Source organism: Miniopterus schreibersii, assembly GCF_964146895.1.
Source record: "Miniopterus schreibersii genome assembly, chromosome: 19".
NCBI classification, from domain to species: domain Eukaryota; kingdom Metazoa; phylum Chordata; class Mammalia; order Chiroptera; family Miniopteridae; genus Miniopterus; species Miniopterus schreibersii.
The window spans coordinates 16,100,101-16,120,454 of NC_138119.1; the positions used below are offsets into that span (position 1 = coordinate 16,100,101).

Below are 20,354 nucleotides of genomic sequence, written 5' to 3' on the forward strand. Positions count from 1 at the left end.
TGATTCCACTTCTTCATGGTTTACAAAGTGTTTTGTAAGATCGATAACTATTCTGAATAGCTAATAATAGTCTTAGTACATGATGTGTTGATGTGTATGAGTGTGTGTTATATGAAACGATTTATTCTGAACAAAAAGAAGAGACCTAGCACCAATCAGAGGTCTCAATCTTTATTATTCTAAACTGTACTAATCTTATAAAGGAGCTTTATAATAGACACGTGGACTTTGATTTTTGGCTGTTTTTTAGGCTATCTATCTTGACTTCAAAACATCTAGAAATACTGAGGACATTGTGAGAAGTGCTATTTTAAATTCCTGATGGAGCTCTCAGGAAAGATGAGAAAACCCTGGGGTGGGGAAATAAAAAGGATCTGGAAAGTGGGGGGATAAACCTGTGGTTGAAGCCACAGCTGTCCTTGTGGCACTTGCCATCACTATACCCAAGAGCTTGGCATTTGCGTAGTGACATGGGGACAGGAGAAAGGGCTTCAGCCAGAACAAGGTAGGAAATTGAAACCAAGACCCCCTGCAGTAAGCAGGACCCTCAAAGAGATACACCTTCAATGAAATGATAGGTCAAGAAAAATCTACCTGCTAGTAATGGGAGAAGATGAGGAAAGTTATTTATCTTGGGTTCTGGGTGGAAGGTGAGAAAAGTCTATTTCAAGAATCCATTTTTGTAGGTCTTTCGTCATGTGAGTTGGGGTTTGTTTGTACCACTTGCATGGTCAAGCAGAATGAAAACTGAGAAATTACCTTAAAGTGGACCCAGGTTGAAGCAGTTCTGGGAGCCTGCAGAAACATAAATACTCTTTGGAGGTACACACCCTCACATCAGACCAGATAGGATTCACACAAATAAAGGCCAATTGAGAATAAACACACCATCCAGCATTTGAGAGGAAACACACACTAAAGAAGCCATTATGAGTGAGTGGAGAGAATAAGATACAGTAGAAAAGATTTTAGACTATGTTTAAAATGTTTAAAGAAATAAAACGGCAAATCACAAACTTAAGAAACACCTTTAAAAAAGAAAGAAAGAAAATGCATATTTTTAAAAGAACCAAATAGAATCTTTAGAAATGAAGAATGAAGTTATTGAAATTAAACCTTAGGAGTAGATTAAATAGCTGAAGAGAGACTAAGTAAAAATGGATTATATATAGTGGTGTGCTGATAAATGTTGAGTAACTAGCTCTCCAAGGAGTGGGAAAAGCCCTGTTATTAAAACATTTGCCAATTTCCTTGGTGTGCCTACTCCCGCCACGGCCAATTTTAAACTGCCACCATGAGGACAGTGAACACAGACTTGGAAGGAGACGTGCACTACTATTTCTTGTATGCTGGTACAAGCCAGTTTCTACATGTGGCTGGATGTATAACTGAATAAATTCCTAGAATGCAACAGAGAGACAGAGAGACCAGAAATGTAGATGAGCTATGAAGAACAGCATGAAGGAGCCTGGCAAATGTTTAATCATCACTCCAGAAAGGATGGGAGAATGACTAACATTTTCCCAGAATTGATGTAGGTCATGAATTCTAAGATCTAGGTGCACCACAGATCACGTGCAGATACACATCATAATGGACATGTAGAGCACCAAAGACAAACAGGCAATCTTAAAAGCATCCAGAGAAAATGGAGAGATCAACTTCCAAGGAACAAGAGTGAAGACTTCTTAAGAGCAACAGTGGGAACCAGAAAAAATGGAATAATCGTCCAACTCTAGAGAGAAACACTGTTAACCTATAACTGTGTAGGTATTGTAGTCAAAGTATTGTAAAGTGAAGGCATAGTAAAGACATTTCAAACAACAAAAACAGAGTTTACCACAAATAGATGCACACAAAAGGAACTTCTTAAAGAGCTAATTTTGGAAAAAGGAAAATGATCCAGAAGGAATATAGACAAATAAACAGGCAAGCATTTAATTAAATCTAAGCCAACATAAAATAACAGTAATAATAGTGCCCCACAATTAAAAGTCATGTGAACAGTGAGTTTTATTTGCCACAAATACTAAACAGCTTATTATGCATTTTATTATGTTACCACTCATGAAAACAAACAATTGAATAAGTAACTGAATGAAGAAGGGAAAGCTCTTCTCTACGGTATAATTCCAGTTCATACATTTAGAAGAGAAGACAGAAGTAGAAAATCACCGTTTGTCAACCGCTACTGTAATAATGGTTTCTCTCAGGACTCATACATGGATGCTCAAGTCAGTAGGTGAAAGAATGACGAGAAACAGGATGTTTACATAGCCTCCAAATTTCACCCAAAGGATGCATTTTAATTTCAGAGTGGAAAAAATAGAAACTTCAGCGTGCAGAAACTTTGCAGACACTGTCTTAACCCGATCGAAGTTCCCATCACTAACAGGAGAGATTGGCATCATCTATCTCCCAATTTAATGAGCTGAGAATGACATGTCATTAATGTGGTTTTCTTGAAAACTAAAAAAAAAAAAAAGCGCAACCTGAATATAACAATGAGGAAACATCAGATAAACTCAGGTTGAGAAGTACTATAAAATAACTGCTCGGTACGCTTCAGAATTTCCTGACCGACCGTGTGTGTGGTGGTTTTATCGGACGTTAACATTTGAAGAATCTGGGCAAAAAGTATACAGAAGTTCTTTGTATTCATTTTGCAGCCTTTTTCTGCGACTGAAATTATTTCAAGATGAAATTAAAACAAAAAAACAAACAGAGACAGGGTTACGATCATTTCCCCCGGCCTCTCCGCCCTTTTGAGAAAATCCTTTTATTAGTACCCTCCTCTCCCAGTTCTGTCCCACAACATCGATGCGGGTGTCAGTGGAAGGGGCCACGTGCAGGGCTTGGAAGGAAGGAAACGTTCGAGTCTGAAGCACAAGGTCCCCACTGTGTCGAATCAGCATGGTGGAGGCTATTAAAATGCCATCTTGTTCTCCCTCCCACCCCTCTCTCTTCCTCTACCTCCTCACCCCACATCCCAGACTGCCTTTAATCCTATTGGGAGGATATGCAAGGAAAAAAGAAAGAAAGAAAATAATGGATGGCTGTATTCCTTGGCACACGAATAACAGTTTCCCTTTTGGGGCTTCAAGAATAAAAAATGAGAGGCTTTAAATCTTGCTAACTTGCGCAAGAATGTGTGTGTGTGTGTGTGTGTGTGTGTGTGTGTGTGTGTGTGTGTGTGTGAGAGAGAGAGAGAGAGAGAGAGAGAGAGAGAGACTGATGCGTAGGTAAAAATGTAAACTACCACCGTGGAAAGAATAATTTTCAAAATCTAAAGCAGAAGAGGGCATTATTCCAAAATCAAGGTGGGTGAGAGGCCAGGGGGGGAAATAGCAGCAGAGAGTTTTGGCTAGAGCTGGGTGAATTAGGAAATCCCCTTTTCATGGTTAATTCTAAAGAGATGAGCCTTCATTGCCAAGATGTGTTTGTCAAATGCCCGGGCTATCTCGCAGGGTGTGAGGTTTGGTTGAGCTGTGTACAAGAGCTCCGTATTTTTGTTTTAGCCGAATCTCTGCAAGACTCTCAGATGGCAGGATGCCTTTTGTGATCCAATCTTGCTTTTGCGCAGGATCCTCTCAGTCTGATGCATTGCTTCTCACAGGCAAGCCCCAGACTGCTTTTGTAAGATAAAATAAATCAAAGTGAAAAAAGAATATTACCATTGGTAATTCCTTCCACTTAAAAAAAAAAAAGGTGGCAAAATTTCCAAACTCATCTGGGTCCAACAGGCTATGGAAATGGCCTAAGGAAAAACCACAGATAGAGCAGCCGGGTGTGAATTCAGGCCACATGCCTCATGCGCTGGCTTCTTTCTGGAGCCTTCCGTGTTCCTTGAGACAGCCTCCCTCGGGTCAATCGCTGGTGACTCAGACAGAGCCTGGGGCATCACTGAATTTGCACTAAAAATCAGATGGGCATCTGGACACCCCCCCCCCCATACATGCACATGCTTAATCAGCCTCAAGTTGTTCAGCTTCCTCGTAGGTGATGGGCCTGCTGGCTGCCAGTGTTGACTTTGGCCTCAGGCCGTCTAGACCAGCCAGCCCCTGTGTAAGCACTGTCTGTCTCAGTGCTTTGGGGTGAGCTGCCTTCTAGAAGTCCTCTTGGTCTTCGTTGTTTGGCCAGCCTGCCGTTACTGTTTAATTTAAAATCCCTCAATCTGCGTTTTCTGCGCTATGAGATAGTGAAGTGTAGAGAGTAGCAGCCCTGTAAATCTTGGACAGTGTTTGGGCTCCATTTCTGTAATTTGGGATTAGGGCTTTCAACCAGTGTGGAACTTATAAAGTTGCTAAGTTTAAACCAGAACTTGGGGGTGGAAGTTCATAACAAAACTATTCTGCTCCTGCTGTTTTAAAAACTCCTGGTGTGGGTACCTTTTTATTTTTTGTTCACCATATGGTCTATTCAGAAAAATTTAAAAAAAAATAAAACATTAAGTAGCTCTTGGCAGAAGGTCAAAACCAGCAATGCAGGGAAGGTATTTAAAAGTTTTTTAAGTGTGGCTATTTGTATAAGCAATAACTGAACATTTCTTACGACTAGGGAGGACTATTTTCACAGTCTTTCATGGAAATATTTCTAGACGATTTCTGTGGCTCTTTTCCTTGAGCTCATTTATTTGCTTTTGCTTCAGAACAGAGCGTTTTAATGAGCAGTTTTATGAGCCTAACCTGCCTTCTGCAAGCTCCACATGACTGGATTCCTGTTACACGTAACCTTTGCCCTATTTTCCATTAAAACACAAGACTTTCCTATAATCGACTCTGTGCTAAGACCTCGGAGGGGGGAAAAAAATGCAACCGATACTTTGGTCTGCTGCGCAGCCCCTGCTATTAACATGTTTTTGAAATATCTGTTGTTTCCTCGTAGTCTTAAAAATTACGCGTATTAATAGCTTAACCACAGAGTCCCTTCTTTTCTGAAATGCTTACACCTCCATCTGTTTCGTGCCTTTACCGCATCCCCCTGAGTAAATAGCTCAGTGAGCTGCCTTTGTACCATCGAGGCAGGTACAAGGCAAGATGAACCCCAAATCCTTTTGGAAATATGAGCTTTCAAAAAATACACTGCACAGTTTCTCAATCTTGCATATAACTGCCAGTGTCAGGGCGTTCCTTCTTACAGCCCGGCTCCTTCTCTTCGTGTTTTAATCCCAACGCAGAGCAACTGTTTTCCGTCATGTGCATAGTAGCCTGGGTATTTTTTGTATAGAATGACCCCCTTTTCTCTAACCTGAAAAACACCCAAATTTGTTTCATTTTTCTTCCGGGCCCCCTTCCGGTGTTTTAATCCGTTTTGCTGATATCTGCTCAACAGTCAGGTTCTCCCTTTCATTCGAGCAGCCGAGCCCCACACAGGATGTGGGGCCCCTGGAAGGGTCTGGGCAGCCCCCGGAACAATGGAGCCATTGTGTGCGGCCCCCTCGGCCCCCTCGGCCCCCTGGCCCCTCGGTCACGGTCATGCATTCCAGCCATGTTTGCCTCTTAAAACTCCACTGCGGATTTAAGGTAGTCTGCGGTTCTTGTAACACCTAGCTCCCTTTTCTGCCCTGCCAGTCCTCATTTTCAGTCTTGCTTACTTCTTTCTTTTTAGGACAAGGAGGGCACTCTTTAAAACAGAGTGAAGTAAGTTTAGGGCAAATGGAAGGAAATCTACTTCACATAGCATGTTATAAGCTTAAGGAACTCATTAGTCCCAAAAGGTGGTACTGCAGGAAATGTAATGAATTCAAAAACCTCTTAGCCCGATTTATGAATGAGGTCCATAAATGGCTACTAAGAAAACCAGGGCTACGCCTGATTTTTACAATCAAATTCAGAGAGTTGTTCCAAACCCTCCCACAGCAGGTCTCCCGAGATCTGTCCTGAGGGCTGACCTTGGGTCTCCCCATGGCGGGATTTCCTGTCTGTCCCGTGTCCTCTCTGCGATGGCCTTCTGTCAGTCCCACTGAGGCCCCTCGAGCCTCTTCGGGGATGGGCAACATTTTGAAATGAAGACTAGAGGGCAGCTTTGTAACTTGTGCCTTACGGTTCAACCATCCGCCTACCACGGTGCCAATTATGACTGTCAGTTAGGGAATGGTGACGTCCGGCCAATGGAAACTAGCTGAGATCACATTTGGATCTTAAAACACAGATACTTTCTTTTATCCCTTCTTTTTCCTGGGAATGTGCAGGCCTGAGACCCTAAATAGCATTTTCCCTTCGCCCTGCCCTCCAGCCTCAGCAGAACCTTCGGGCCCCTGACCCCTTCTGCTTCTGCCCAGGTCCAGAGGCATCAACCCAGGATGCTCTGAGAAAGACAGTTGCTCCGGCCTCAGGCCAGACCAGGCCACTCAGTCCCTGGGTGGGGCCGGGCAGCCCTGCTCTGCGCGGTCCTCGAAGCCTGTTCTCAGAAGCCACATTGAGAGCCCAGCCTGCCAGGTGGTGGTAGGTGCTGTCCTCAGCCCAGACACTCATCATCTCCGTGTCCTCTGAGGCGTCGGTCTGCATGGCCCCCACCCTCCCACGTTAAATATTCCCTGGTGATTGTGGTGAAGCTCTTGGCAACAGTTGTCAATGCTGGGGCTAGGCACTGTCTGCTGTCTCTGTCCTTCCAGAACTTGGTGCGAAAATCCGGCCTCTTGCAGATTCATGACCCAACACTTAACAGAGCTCCGCCTCCTCTTCCTCACCTGCTGGTTGATTCACCTGGCACCTCGTCCCAACGTCACCTTCCTTCCCGCAGGCCCTTCCTTTCCTTCTAGGCCAGCATGCCACCTCTTTTTTGGGGAGACCATTGAGGCCAAGTGGATGAAGCAGCCCAGTACTCTTACCTGCAGTTTCGTAAACTCAGATGTCACTTAACTCATTTATGTCATTTTTTGTCAAGTAATAAAAATGGTTCACTTGGACGGACCACTTGCTGTGTGGAAGGTGTGATGCTAAGCCCCTCTCCTGGTTATCTCATTTGCCCTCTGAAATGTATAAGGTGCTAACATTGCCCCCTCTAACAACACCAAAGTTAAAACCCAGAGAGGCCGAGGAACTTCTTAACTTTAATTTCACCAAAGTCATAAAGCTAATTATTGACAGAGCCAACATACAGATAGAGGTCATCTGATTCCATAGTTCATACGCTTATTGCTATTCTAAAAGGTCCCTCAGACGGAAGCAGGTTGGGCACGTGGGGTAATCCGTCTGAGTCAGGTGGACGTTTTTAAACTTCTGTTTGAGGAGGGCTGCAAATGTGTGTTTGATCCAGGTTTTTCCTGGTAGAGTCTTCGATTTGGAAATTCTCCTATAGACTTGGTAGAAGGTGGGATTCATGGCAGTAATACAGAAAATATAATTGAATCAGACGGGAGTTCTGTGGAAATGATAGGAATTATTATCCGTAGTTATTTCATTTATTTTCATTCCTTTTTAATTTTAATGACACGTACTCCCTTAATACTGTGTAGAGCTAGCTTTATATGCTACCTTGAGCCACGTGTGTGCAGTTTTGAGCCCTCTAATGTTATCTGAAACCAAAAATTATGGTGAGAGGAGGGGTTATTTTTAAAGAAACCATTTAAATTATTCTGTTTTACCATTATTGGTTTGGGTGAAAGGTTATTTTATGGTAAGCAAACTCAGTACATAAAGATTGAAATCTTCCCCAAATGTTCATAATTTTAGAAAAATTTGCAGTAAAATTGTTTAAATAGCAACGTTCAACAATGTGTTTAAAATGTTTGATATGTGAATCTTTCATATTCATGAACTTACCGTTACATAAAGCAATACAGGCCTTTTGACAGGTTAAAAGCTAGGCTGGAATTATTGTAACTTCTAGGAGGATCTCAGGACAGAGTCCATGAATTTTCAGATTTCTCTAAGGATCCTCGTGCTCACATTGTTTGTTTTTTACAGTTGCAGAAAAAAGCAATTGTTTCAAGGCAGCTGAAATGCAAATGCAATGACTGTCAGTTATAGAGGGGAAGTCCTCCCACCCCTTATTCCTCCAAATCCTCCTTGTTCCTTGCTGTCATCGCCAAGTTCTTTATTACAGGCTTAGACATGCCCTGGCACCACCCAGAAATGTATTCTGTTAGGAGCTATTGGGCTGAACGAGAGTTAAAAAAAAAAAAAAGATACACTTGTTGTTGTTCTTTTTAGTCACGTTAGCCTCTTTACAGTCCTGAGGGCTTTCTTCCTAATGGCTGTCTAATTTCACATTGATTTTACATAGTTTGTAATGTTTATTATGATGCTCTTTACATAAGAAAAGAGACTAGAAGCTACAGGAAAAATAGAAAGGTAATAACAGGTAACGAAAGAGAGTCAGGGAAGAATAAAGGTAGTAAAGTGAGCAGACAGTGTCGGTCCTGCCTGCCAACTTAGTGGCTGTCCACGGGCTAACTTGGACCAGGTTAGCTTGGTGTTTTCTCCTGCATTGTGGATATTTCTTGCGTTTGGAGATGCACATAGATCCCCTTTGCTTCTCAGCACCTTGACTACAATCTCAGCTGCTATCTGTGCACCTCCTCAGACGGAGTCATCAAGATCTTCATATCAATTGAAATACAGTCTGGATGCAAATGTTATTTATCCCGCCCAGGCAAAGTCGGGGCTCTACAGGGATAACCCACTTCTAGGAATCCAAGAGATCGTACCGATAGCAATACCCCAGTTACCTGGGGAGCAGTCTGTCAGGTTCCTTCTGAAACAGAAACCCTAACCCTCTAGAAATGGGGTTTTTCCTTCACTTATTCCTCAGTATTCATGAAGATCCCCCTATATGTAGGGCACTGTGCTAGGCACCAAGGGCGAAGTAATGAGCATGTTCCCTCGGTCCCAGGCTGAAATCTCACCAAGTCCTAAGGCCCATCTCCAGTGCTGCCTTCCATAGAGGCTCCTCTGAAGGCCACGTCACCTGAGCTCATCACGGTGCCCTCCCCGCCGGAGGACAGCTCGCAAGCCAGGCCCGTGCTCTTAGACTCCCTTTGTATCTCTCCCAGCCCCCTGAGACACTGAATAAATACTCCCTGTCTCAGTGAATGAAATACCTGGCCCGGAGCTCCAGACCACAGCCTGGACTGCCCTCAGAATCTTTCTGGAGCATGCTTCTCCCATGGCCTTCCACCTCTGACATCAGGGGTGGGAGTGGAGACAGGTTTTCAGTGAAAACGTTCTCTGTCCTGTGAGGCTGGAAAATGCAAAGCTGCGTCACCATGGTAACAGTAGTTTCATAACGACGGCCTGGTTCACCACGAAAAAGTTAAATGATGTTTTTGCTCTTTGTTTGAGGTCGTGGAAAATGGCCTAACAATAATGAGATGCTCAAAGGGGGCAAGCGTTGGCTGGCTGTGAAAATCACGGTAGATGGTTGTCCAGCGCTGCCCGCCGCTGAGAAGAGAGGCCGCAAACCCTCGCCAGCTCTGTAGTGGGTTTATGTACCTATTGGCGCAAGGGTACTTCGGATTCCTGTGAGTCCCCCTTTAAGGAGTTGCAGTCACCAGCCTTATTAGATGGTTTCATTGATCCTCAAAGATGCGTATGACATGATTAAATAAGAGATTGAAGGAGAGTGACCAAAAGAAACCACATGAGAAATAGACATCCTGGTCAAGCCTAGAGCTGCTGCGATGGATGCTTTAAGGTTTGCTGGAAATTATTTCTCACTTGACTATTACATTCTCTCACCTCTTAATGTACTGACGTCTTTAGGAGAAAGCTTATAGATTAAAATTTTGGAAAACAGCTTGCTTTTGAATGCTGTGCAAATAGTTTCGTAGGGAAGTTAGGATAGCCATTTTTATAAACAATTTTACATTTACAGGGCTGAGTTGTTATTTTTTTATTGTTCATATTGCATTAGGCTTCTCAAAAGCTATTAGAAAAAAATGCAATAGAAGGCCTATCCATTGTATTTTTCAGAAGAAAGCTGGTTTTCACAATATTATTTACATTTTGTAAACAGCCTCAATGAACCTGCTCATAAAAGGTTAAATGTTTGCAGACCATTCTTTTTTGCCTCAAAGATCAGAGACAAATTACTATTTTTATTTTACATTCCCTTGATGAGGATAATGCTAAACATCTGTTATTTCGGTGCTTAGACTGCAAGGAATCCCATTGCAATCCTATAATTTAAACAAAGAAAAAATACAGTCATACACAGTGTACATGCAGGAAAGAGCAGGAGAGAGAATTTGGTTAGAACTGGGGTTAGAGAAAAGCGAGAGTTTACTCTCTGCAGTCACTCAGTTAAAAGAAAAAATCCATCTATGTACATCTTCCCCATTCCTCTTAGACATATCGGAGGGGACAATTACTCCTCCTTTCTTTCTAAAATCAGAAAAGAGGTTAAATTTGCATTCTGAATTCTGCAACTCCCCATCACGTCCATGCTGTTATCAGAATGGTTAAGACTCGCATCTGACCGCATGCCTACTGGTATTCCCAAGAGCTAAAGAGAGTTTCAGATGGTTTCACTGGTTATTCTGGAGCACTGCTGCTGCTTTTTTAAGTGTGGAGGATTACACTGTTCAGTGTTCTCCACTGACTCCGACACTTTGCTTAATTGCATCTGGTTTCAAAAAGTGAAAGTGAGGGTCTTTTGCATATTTTGGTCTGCAAAAAGTAAAGCAAGGCTGAATGGTAAGAACAGTCTGAAATGGCGAAGTTCAGTGTACCTATATGAAACTGTGGGCGGTGATATAATTTTCCTGGTGTTTCATATTCCTGGAGGTTCTTTTAATAAATGCTATTTATTCTGCTTTTCTATTTTGGCTCAATCATTTATTTTTTTACAAATGTCAGTACTTCAATGACATATTTTTCCTAGAAATTTATTTTACATTGATTATTTTATCTACAAAACTGACTTGATATATTATGGATATTGCACTGTTTCATAATACTTCTTGATTTTTTATACCTAAGGAAAAATAGAAATTGGTTTAACATTGCATTCATCCTATATTTATTGAATAAATCAGCCCTCAGAGCCTCAGCATGCTCTTCTGTAGGTTGACAAAGTGGTACCGGCCTCCTGACGTTGTGGTGTACATCTTCTAAGTAAAGTGCTTAGCACAGTACCTAGAACAAAATAAAGGTTTCTGAGAGAGGCGTGTTGATGCTGAAATGCCATCACCCCCTATTGCCAAATACAACAGCAAAATCCCAGTATGTTTCAGAGGAGAGGTGAATTGTATTGTATCCATTATGGACATTTCTACTGCTTTATGTAAAAGATGTTTTCCTTGCAAAGCTGTAGGTCATCTGTTCTCACTTATAGTCATAATTTCATAATCATTTTATCATCCATACTATTATCAGGTAGTAGGGGATCCAAACTCCTCAACTTGGAGTTTCTCTGGTCTCCAGTCTCTCCCACCCTCGGAGACCCTGAATGTACTGGACAGCTTTCTTGATTTAGGCAAATCCCTTGGTGGTTTTAACTCCTGCTTTTCCTTCTCTCTTGCATCAAGCTCTGTGCTGAGAAGGGGGAGATAAACAAGACGCTAGAGATTAATGGGGGAAGCATAGAACTAGGCTGGGTAGTAAGTAGTAAAAGTGAGCACAAGACACAGATGAAGTACAGAGCGGGGAGTGGCGAGGGGTCTGCGGGCCATCGGGAGCTTGTCTAGAAAGGGTAGTAGTGGACCAAGGGTGAGGAGGGGAGCCCAAGGGGACTACTTGCAGAAAACCTATATAAAGAATATAGTTTGCCATCTTTCTATTGCTTGAATTGTAAATGTTTTATGCTCACATTTTTTTACCTTACGTTTTCAAAATGTGTGTTGAGAGTCAAGCAGCTCTCTAACTCTTATCCCATGAATATTCGCAAAGGGAAGCGGGAAACTAGCATTTATTTATTAAGCACCCACAATGCCCTTGGCTAGGTCATAGCATATGTATTATCTCATTTAGCTTCCAAAAGTTCGCCAGGGAAGCATATCCCCATTTTAAAGATGGGGAAGCTGAGTCTCCGTTACATTAAGTAACTGAAGTGTAGCCACACAACCAGTACATGATAGAGCCTGTCTTTGAACCTTAAGTTTCACTTTCAAATGCAATACCTTCAAAACCACACTGCAGTGGCCACTGGTTCTTAGAATTTGGGCTCAGCATGGAGCACCTTTGCAGTGGTTTTTTGCTCTGGAAAGAAGTTTGGGAACATGAGTGGCTTTTCTCATTGCTATGGCTGACCTTTCCTCTGTCACTTTACCACTTTATGGCCTTAATTTTTCACCTATTCGTCCCAGATTCAATTGTGCTTATATCACAAATTAATAAGTGAACTACATAACACTTGATTTAATTATTTCAGTGACCAAAGACCATTAAAAAACAAAACAAAAGAGTATTGGGAAACAACCGTCATTGTTGAAACTGCCAATCCTTTACCTTGCTGTAGTAGTGGTAAGATGCCTCAGAAATGTCCTTGACGTGTCCTTGAAGCATGAGGTCATACTCTCAGGACTGAAAAATGACTGTTGTGTTTTAGAGTGAGCACATATTATTTTAATATTTTTTAAAAAGTGTTGGATATTTCTGAGCAAGAGAAGCCTATATAAATGATTAGAACAGATTTCTATCTTTGTTATTGTTGATTTTGCAGCCTTCAACATATGCATATTAACTTTAAGGAAAAGCTTGTCATTTATAAATCCATTTAAGCCATTTAGCACAGTGCTTTTCCTAGAATGGATTGGATGATTGAAAGCCTGGCAGATCAAAGTATGTACATTTCCAAGGAGAAGCATTTCATGTTCACATTGGAAGCAATAAATTATCCCCACCCAGCCCCCCCCCCTTTTTTTTTTTTGCATTCGTAATTAAATCTTTCCAAATGCTAGAAAGCAGCCAGACCACTAACAATATTTGTATCATGTTCTGGGGCTTAGTTGGTTCAACCTGACTTGAAATGGAGACCATTTGTTCTAAATTGATTTCAATGCCAAGCCAATAGGTCAGCGTTTAATGACGAAGATGCCATTCCAGCCCAGCCTCTGGTGGAGAAGCCAAAATTAATTAGCTCAAGTCCCACAGTATAGAAAACAGATGCCTCTCTCCTGTTGCACAAATACATTCTTTGAGTATAGATTGTGTTCTGTTTCACTCAAAGAGTAACAAGTTGGAAGTTAAAATTGTACGTTTTTCACAATGGAGCCAGCCTTTGGTAGTGATGACAGAAGCATGAATTTACGTAACAAATTCCAGCAAGTGCATGGAAAAATGAATTATCCTCTATATCTCTTATTTTGGGCCCAGGCCAGGCCTAGGAGATTTAGTTTTAAATCTGGGCTGATCCAAATGCTGATCCATTTCAGAGAGACCTGGGACTTAGCTCCAGAAAACACCAAGGTTATTTCTAATCTACGCAATCCCCGGGGACCCCTCCCAGAGGTTTACATCCGCACACATGGCTGGATTCCGTTCCCGGGCCAGCTTGCAAATGGCTTAAGGTTAGATTGCTCTCCAGAGGGAGGTCATCAGGTGCGCTGTTTATCTGCCTGCTCATCCCTGCATTCGTTCAGAATTAGACTGTGGCAGGCTACAGGAGGACTAGTAACTGCCCGGTTCTGATCTCTTTTCAGAATTAATGGCTGTGTCATAAAGACGTTACCAGCTAGTCACATAACTCTAAATACAGCGAACAGAAGTTGATCATCTGATCACGTCTGGAGTCTTTCTCTCTTCTAAACGAATGTGAAATAATCCACGTTTCCTTTCCTTTCTGGTAGACTGAAAATGATGAGAATGGCCAAGCAGAAAACTTTTCCCTGGACCCCCAACTGGAGAGGCAGGTGGAGACCATTCGCAACCTGGTGGACTCCTACATGTCGATCATCAACAAATGTATCCGAGACCTAATTCCAAAGACGATAATGCACCTGATGATCAATAACGTAAGTGATTGTGACCCCTCTCACTTGAACCTCGAACCCGCCCTGCTGTGGACATTGCTCACATTCCCTTTATTCTCCTTATGATATTTTCTGGATGGTTGAAGCACCTCCTACCAGGTTCATCATTTTCCATGGCAAGTGGTAAGTGGCTGGCCAGTGAGAGAGAACGAGGAAAGAAAACGTACAACTTCTCGCCACAGTGCTGTGGTGGTCCCTACTGGCTGTCTTCTCTAGAATGGTGTGAATTTGCTCACAAGATAGCAGATCATCGCTGTGGTCGGAATATAAATTAGTTGCAAAGCCAGCAATGAAATCAGATGCCCTGGCTCCTAGACATTGAGATTAGAAGCAAAAAATATATTTTTTACACACACACGCACACAATATGTTAATATGAGCATTTTCACCTGCTAAAAAGTACCTAAGCCTGGTACTTTTTTTATGACTGGTATTTTACATATGGAGGAAACAGATGCAAAGCTCAATGATTTGTCTTAGGCTGGCGGAGCCTAAAGCAGAGCCAGGTTTAGGATCCAGATTTCTCCTGCTAAGGAATGCTATTTTCACCTGGGGTACAAAGCCAGTCACCTCTCCTTTTCTAAGGTAAGGCTGATACAGCCACAGGTCCCAAAGTGTCCCGCTAGGCCAGCCATCAGATGACCTGTATTGTGTAGAATCTCTCCATTTTCATGGTTATCTTTATAGTAGTCACGATACGGTGGTCCAGGTTGGTTCTTTTGGCAGCTACTTTGTTCAAGTACAAATAAAATCCCGAGTTATTTGGGGAATTATCTTTCAGATGAGATTGGCTATAATGGGGTGTTTTATAGCAGGTTTTTCTGACTCTTGGGAAGTCTGACACCAACTATTTTATTCCTACTTATCCTCTAAGGACACCTTTTTGTTTAAACCAATGAATCGATTATGAGCATTTGCTTGTAACAAGTTAAAGCTAGATGGCGAAGTATTGAAAAGTGCCCCAACCTAAAATTCAGGAGGAACCTGGATCCTAAATCCAGTTCTGCTGTAGACTCCGATGGCCTAAGACACATCACTGAACTTCTTTGCATCTGTTTCCTCCATAGGTAAGATAACTAGTCATAAAAAAAAGTCCCTGGCTTAGGGACTTACTCCAGAAGATAGTATATATGAAGTACTAAGAAGAATATAATTGTAAGACACTAATATGGCTGCCTATTGAAGAGCTATAATAAGCTTTCAAAATCATTTTTCTAAATATGACATTTCGTTTGTTCATGATCTATATGCACCCCTCCACTGTCAGAAGTCCCAAGCATGCATGTGAACACTCTTGTTTTTAACTCTATCTTCATACACATTTCGTGTGTTCATACAAGGTTAGGGGGATGCTTTGAAGTATCAGGAGCCAGGTAAGCAATATATGGAAAATTTGGAAACCCTGAATTGTGTTCTTAAGCTTGGTCAACGGCCCACGGTGTGACCGGACGCAAATCGTTTTGCCCGTCTGAGTTGAAGTCACTTCTGAACCCACAGTCAGTAAGAACACGGGGCTGCCTCGCAGAATTGTCAGCGAGCATAATGAATGTGACCATATGCCATTTTGAAAAATATAAAGCACTAAACAAATAGTCTGTGTATTTTTAAAATTGCCCTCTTAACTTTGCTTGAACGAGCTCAGGCTGTTCTGCCATGGTCTACCCAGGCCCTTGCTTATTTAAACATTTCCCTGATTGAGTATCATTTATCTTTCCACTGTTTTGCCGAGAGTCATTAGGGCCGCCATCGGTTCAAACGCCGCTTTGCTCTGCGCTGCATTAAATCATCGGCACAGGAAGTAGCGCTTCCTGTCTGGAGCTGCGAGGAGTCGCTGGACACAAATTAGTTAAAAGGAGGAAAAAGACCCCATTGCAAATCCATGCCGCTTCCACCTTCTCGAGAAAAACACACATGCACGTACACAAAGCCGCGCGGGCGATGGCCCTGCCCGGCTCCTCGCGGTGAGCGCCGCTTCCTACGGGGCTACACTCCGCCCGCCTCCGGGCAGTGGCCGGGAGCTCCGCCGGGCCCTGAGGGGGACCTCGCAGGGCCGTGGGAAAGTGCGCTCCGGCCAGGACTTCACCTAGACTCCCAGGGCCACCCTTGAGGCGGAGGCTGGCTAAGAGGAATGTGAAAAGAGCTGATTCCTAGGAAACTACGGTTCTCTTTGTTTGAAATTCAGCTTTCCATACCTATCCGAAAACAGTTTTCCCTACCTAGGATGCCTGCTTTTCTTTGAGTATTATTTTTATCCACTTTCTTACTATACATGTAAAAATATGTAGTTTTATATCTATCTATCTATATATATTTAATTATATTTTGTATATGTAAAAATACAAACCCCCCTTTTTTAAATGGACTCACACCCTCACAGCATCATATTGTGCCGATGTCTCAGCCCCCTGTGTTCGTTCCAGAAGCCCCCCCCCCGTCCAGTACAAGGAACAGAGATGTGGTGACTGCCCAGCCCTGTGTCGTGCACGTGTTGATTTTTTATTTGATTTCAAGTGAAGAGAACTTCAAGCGAGAGAATTAACCAAAGAATCACAAGTAGAAAAGAGAAACTTCGACTCCTCTTTCTCAGTTCCCTCCACTCAGCCCTGCGGCTTCTCTGAATGGCTTTGGGTGGAAAAGCTAGTTGTCCTTCAAAACCAACAGTGGCCTCAAACGGGTCCTGTCTTTGTGAACTGTCCCTGTCGAACGCCGTGCTTCGGCCTGTCGCCTCTGGAATGGGCACGGCCACTCTGCCTCCTGAAAAGGAATGTGTTTCAGCCAAGATTCCTAAGGCTCAGAGTTTGGTGGGCAGTTTCCTTTGAAAGTTTACATTAAGTGCTCTGCCACTCAAGTCTCCATATGGAATTGTTTAAGGAGTTTAAAGCCAGCAATAAATGCCTTGCCTCAGACATACTGTAAGCCTTTGTCTATTGAAATGTAGCAGCTGTTTCATTGCTTAAACATACCAGGTAACAGCAACACAAAGAAATAGCAAGTTTATGACAGGCGCTTGCCCTGGCCCGGCTGCAGGCAAAAGCGGAGTTTGGTGCAGGAATTGAAAGTTAGGGCACACGTGACAACGCCCCATGGCGAGCGCATTCCGGCGGCCTTTTCTCTGCAGCTCCCCCACCAGGAGTTTTCTACCAGAGAATCAAGAAAGGGGACCCAGCTTTGCTTTACAAATGCGTGTGGCAAAGTGGCATATGATGCTGTGACTGAACCCACAAGACAGCCACGCGTTGGGTACTCACAGTTTTGCCCAGATTCTAAATGATGACACTGAGGCTTTGATGGGGTTGCTCGAGATCACACAGCTGGGGTTGGCTGGATCGAGATGAAAACCCAGGTCTTCTCATTCAGCCGGATCTCCCCTCCATTTCAACAACAGAAAATGCATATGGCGAGGTTAGGAAAACCATAAGTCAACCTCCCCTTCAAAGTAAGGGGCTCCTATCCCCATGGCTTATACATGGGGTCTCTTCCCAGAGGTCCATATGACACGAAGATTTAATTAGGGTTTGTTGAAATATGAGAAACAGTGTTTTAAATCTAAATAATTTAAAACATTGTTCCTCGTATTTCACCCAGCCCAGATAATGCGAAATAGAATGTGAAGGTTTTATGAAACTTTTGAAGAGCCAAATGCGGAACCTAGAGGCCTCTCCCCCACGGACCGTGTGCTTCGGCCTGTGCTCCTGGACCCCTGGAGACCACAGCCCCTCTCCTGGGCCACTGGCACTGTGGTGGAAAATTAGTAACATGTGCCCCCATTTCAAAACTGATGGTCATTTTAATGCCCATGGAGTAGAGTGTTTTAAATGTTCATTACGCGAGAGGAAAGTGCATCTTAAGTACCAGAGCACCGGTTTGTTTCCACGGGTCAAGAATTCAGCATCCTTCTGCAGAAAGAGATCAGGGCCAGGACCTGGAAGCCCCCAGCCCTGCTCCCCGATCCCCATCACTGCTCACCACGGGTGATGCTCCTGGCTTCTGTCACCACAGGATGGAATCTCACAGCCTTTTTGCATCTAACTTTTTTACAGTGTTGTGTTTGTGATTTTTAAAGAAGGAAACCTCTGTTGGTGTCTAGCCAAACTAAATCCCTGGGAGACAGAGAAATGAGAGAATTGTGAGGTCACGAAGATTCACAAAACTCTCACCAAGCTCCTCTCCAGAGTGAAGCATCTTTGAACTTCTCGGTTACGTTTTCATGTGCGTCTTTGTGGGAACGAGAGCCCTCGCCGTGTTCCTCGCTGCGGGCCCCCCGACTGGAAACAGATTTTTAAGGAAATGGTCTCCTTAGTAACTGAATTGGATGAAAACTCTAGAAATGCCCCTTCTGTTTGTGAGGGCTTTAAAATGGTCTCGGTGCTGAAGACAAAGAAGGGTTAAGATCCAAAACTACCGCAGGTCGCTAGAGAAGCGTTAAAGCACGAGAGAGGAACCATATGGAGCATGGTTAATGGCCTCACATTCCTTCGCGCTGCGCGGGGCGGACGTGTTGCAGTTATGCCTGTTTTTCTAGCCCGTAGAGTCTGAACTGGAATGAGGTTTTGTGTGTGAGAATTCTTTTGTGAGCCATACAAAGATGTATAGGTTCTAAGGTGTTATAATTAAAAGCATAAATCTTATTTCACTTCTCACATCCAAGCAGAATCCGTCTATGTCACGTTCCGCGAGGGTATTTTCTACATGCTGTTCCCCTGAAAGGGACCTTGGCCTCAAATTGTCCTGCAGAGCCCTTGATTTCAGTGTTTGTCCCACCGACATTCAGACTGCTCAGAAAGTCCCTGAAGCGTCTGGAAACTCCCCGAAGTCCCCCCTCCCTCCCCGACTAGCAGGAGAGAAAGAGAAGAGTCTTTCTAAAATTTTGCTTAAGTGCAAAATAAAATGTCAACCCGTGCTCTTCACTGAACTCTGCCTCTGGGTGCCTGCACCACAGCAGCAGCTTTCTAGTTGCTCTCCCGCCTCTGCCTGCAGTGCCAGCTGAGCCTGTACGTAGAGTGAGTGCCGTAGAGTGAGTAGCTTTTGTATGCAGAACACTGGCTAAGTGCTGGGCATCCTGCTGGGTGATTTGTATTCATTTTTCCCTTAATCCTCGCACAACTCTGAGGCAGCTACCACCACAGTCCTCATTTTACAGAAAGGGAACCTGAGTCTCAGAGAGGTTAAGTTACTTGCCCCAAAACAGTGAGCGTTAGAGCTCAGGCTCAGATTCAGAGCCGTCTGATCCCAAAGCACACGGTCTTCGACCACAGCGCTGTGCTGCAGTTTCCTCTCATGCTCGTAACACCCAGATTATTCCAGAGCGTTGCCCAGTCTTTGGGGGAGTCGGCAAGTGTCCGTGTGTCACATTTCGACGTGGAAGACCTGACGCAAGGCAGACCTTTGATCAGCGTGCTGAGACGGGCCCCGGCTATTTTATTTCGTGGTTTGTTTGACAGTTGCTTCCTCATTCAGATCTGCTTTAAATCTGTTTCTTGGAAGGATCGTCTTTTAAATTGTGTTTAATAGATTCTAAGTGATACCCCAGGAAGATGTAAAGCTTCCAACGGGCTGAACCCAACCGACGGCCAATGCCAGGAAAATCGTCTGGTTTTGAGCTTGGAGCTGCCCCATCCCTCCAAGCGTGCACACACCCAGCGGCGGACGATGCGTGCGGATGTCCGTGACTCCCTGGGTGCAAGTGAAAAAAATCTTTCAGCCCAGTTGACTGGCCTTCCTCTGAATCTGACTTTCCCCTCTGGGCGTCTGATTTTCCCTTCTCGCACTCACCCAGACCTCAGTGCTCGGGTCGCCTCTTTTCCTTCCCCCCTTGTCCTTTCCGTCTAGACTCGTGCGGTTGGTTTGGCCTCTGTACTGTCGTGTTTACCTGCCTGTCTTTCTCAGTCCCTGCAGCCCTGCTGAATTCATCCCTCACCATCTCACAAATGATGGACATTTATCTCCATTTGCAAACCCTTCTCCCGTCACAGCCAGGTTAATTTTCCTAAAACTCTCTTTCATTGTTTCACTGACTTGCTGAGGAGCCTTCCACAGCTCCCCATTGCCAAGTGGATCAAGTTCAAACACTTTCCCTTGGCACCGGAGGCCTTCGCATCTGGCCCCAGGTTACCTGGCCAAACTTACCCCCCCGGCCGGCTATCACACGTAAACCCCCTGCTCTCCCGGACTGGTGTCAGAACACATCTCGTACATGAGATTACTTCCACATTCGAACCACTTCTGGTTGACAAAATATGTGCAGAGGACATTTCTTTATTTCCCAGGGAAGCTGTGATCTAGCGGAATTTTCCGATTAGTGGAATTATTTGCATGGTTAGATGCTATAACGACACCCCAGGAATTCTGAGCACCTGCCCGGTATTCTGCCGTCTGCCTGAATTTGTAACAGTTAAATATACTGGCCTCTGGCCTTTCCTTGGGAGATTCAGTTACTCCAGAT

General features: G+C 43.7%; 1 protein-coding gene across 6 annotated transcripts in view; it reads left to right on the forward strand.

Annotated features, from left to right (window-relative positions):
• Positions 1–20,354, forward strand: part of DNM3 (dynamin 3) — a 352,871-nt gene that overhangs the window by 301,683 nt on the left and 30,834 nt on the right. For all 6 annotated transcript variants that reach the window (XM_081120434.1, XM_081120436.1, XM_081120431.1 and 3 more), the window contains one exon: positions 13,730–13,894. In XM_081120434.1, coding sequence (XP_080976560.1) covers positions 13,730–13,894 — 165 coding nt within the window. The remainder of the gene's footprint in view (positions 1–13,729; positions 13,895–20,354) is intronic.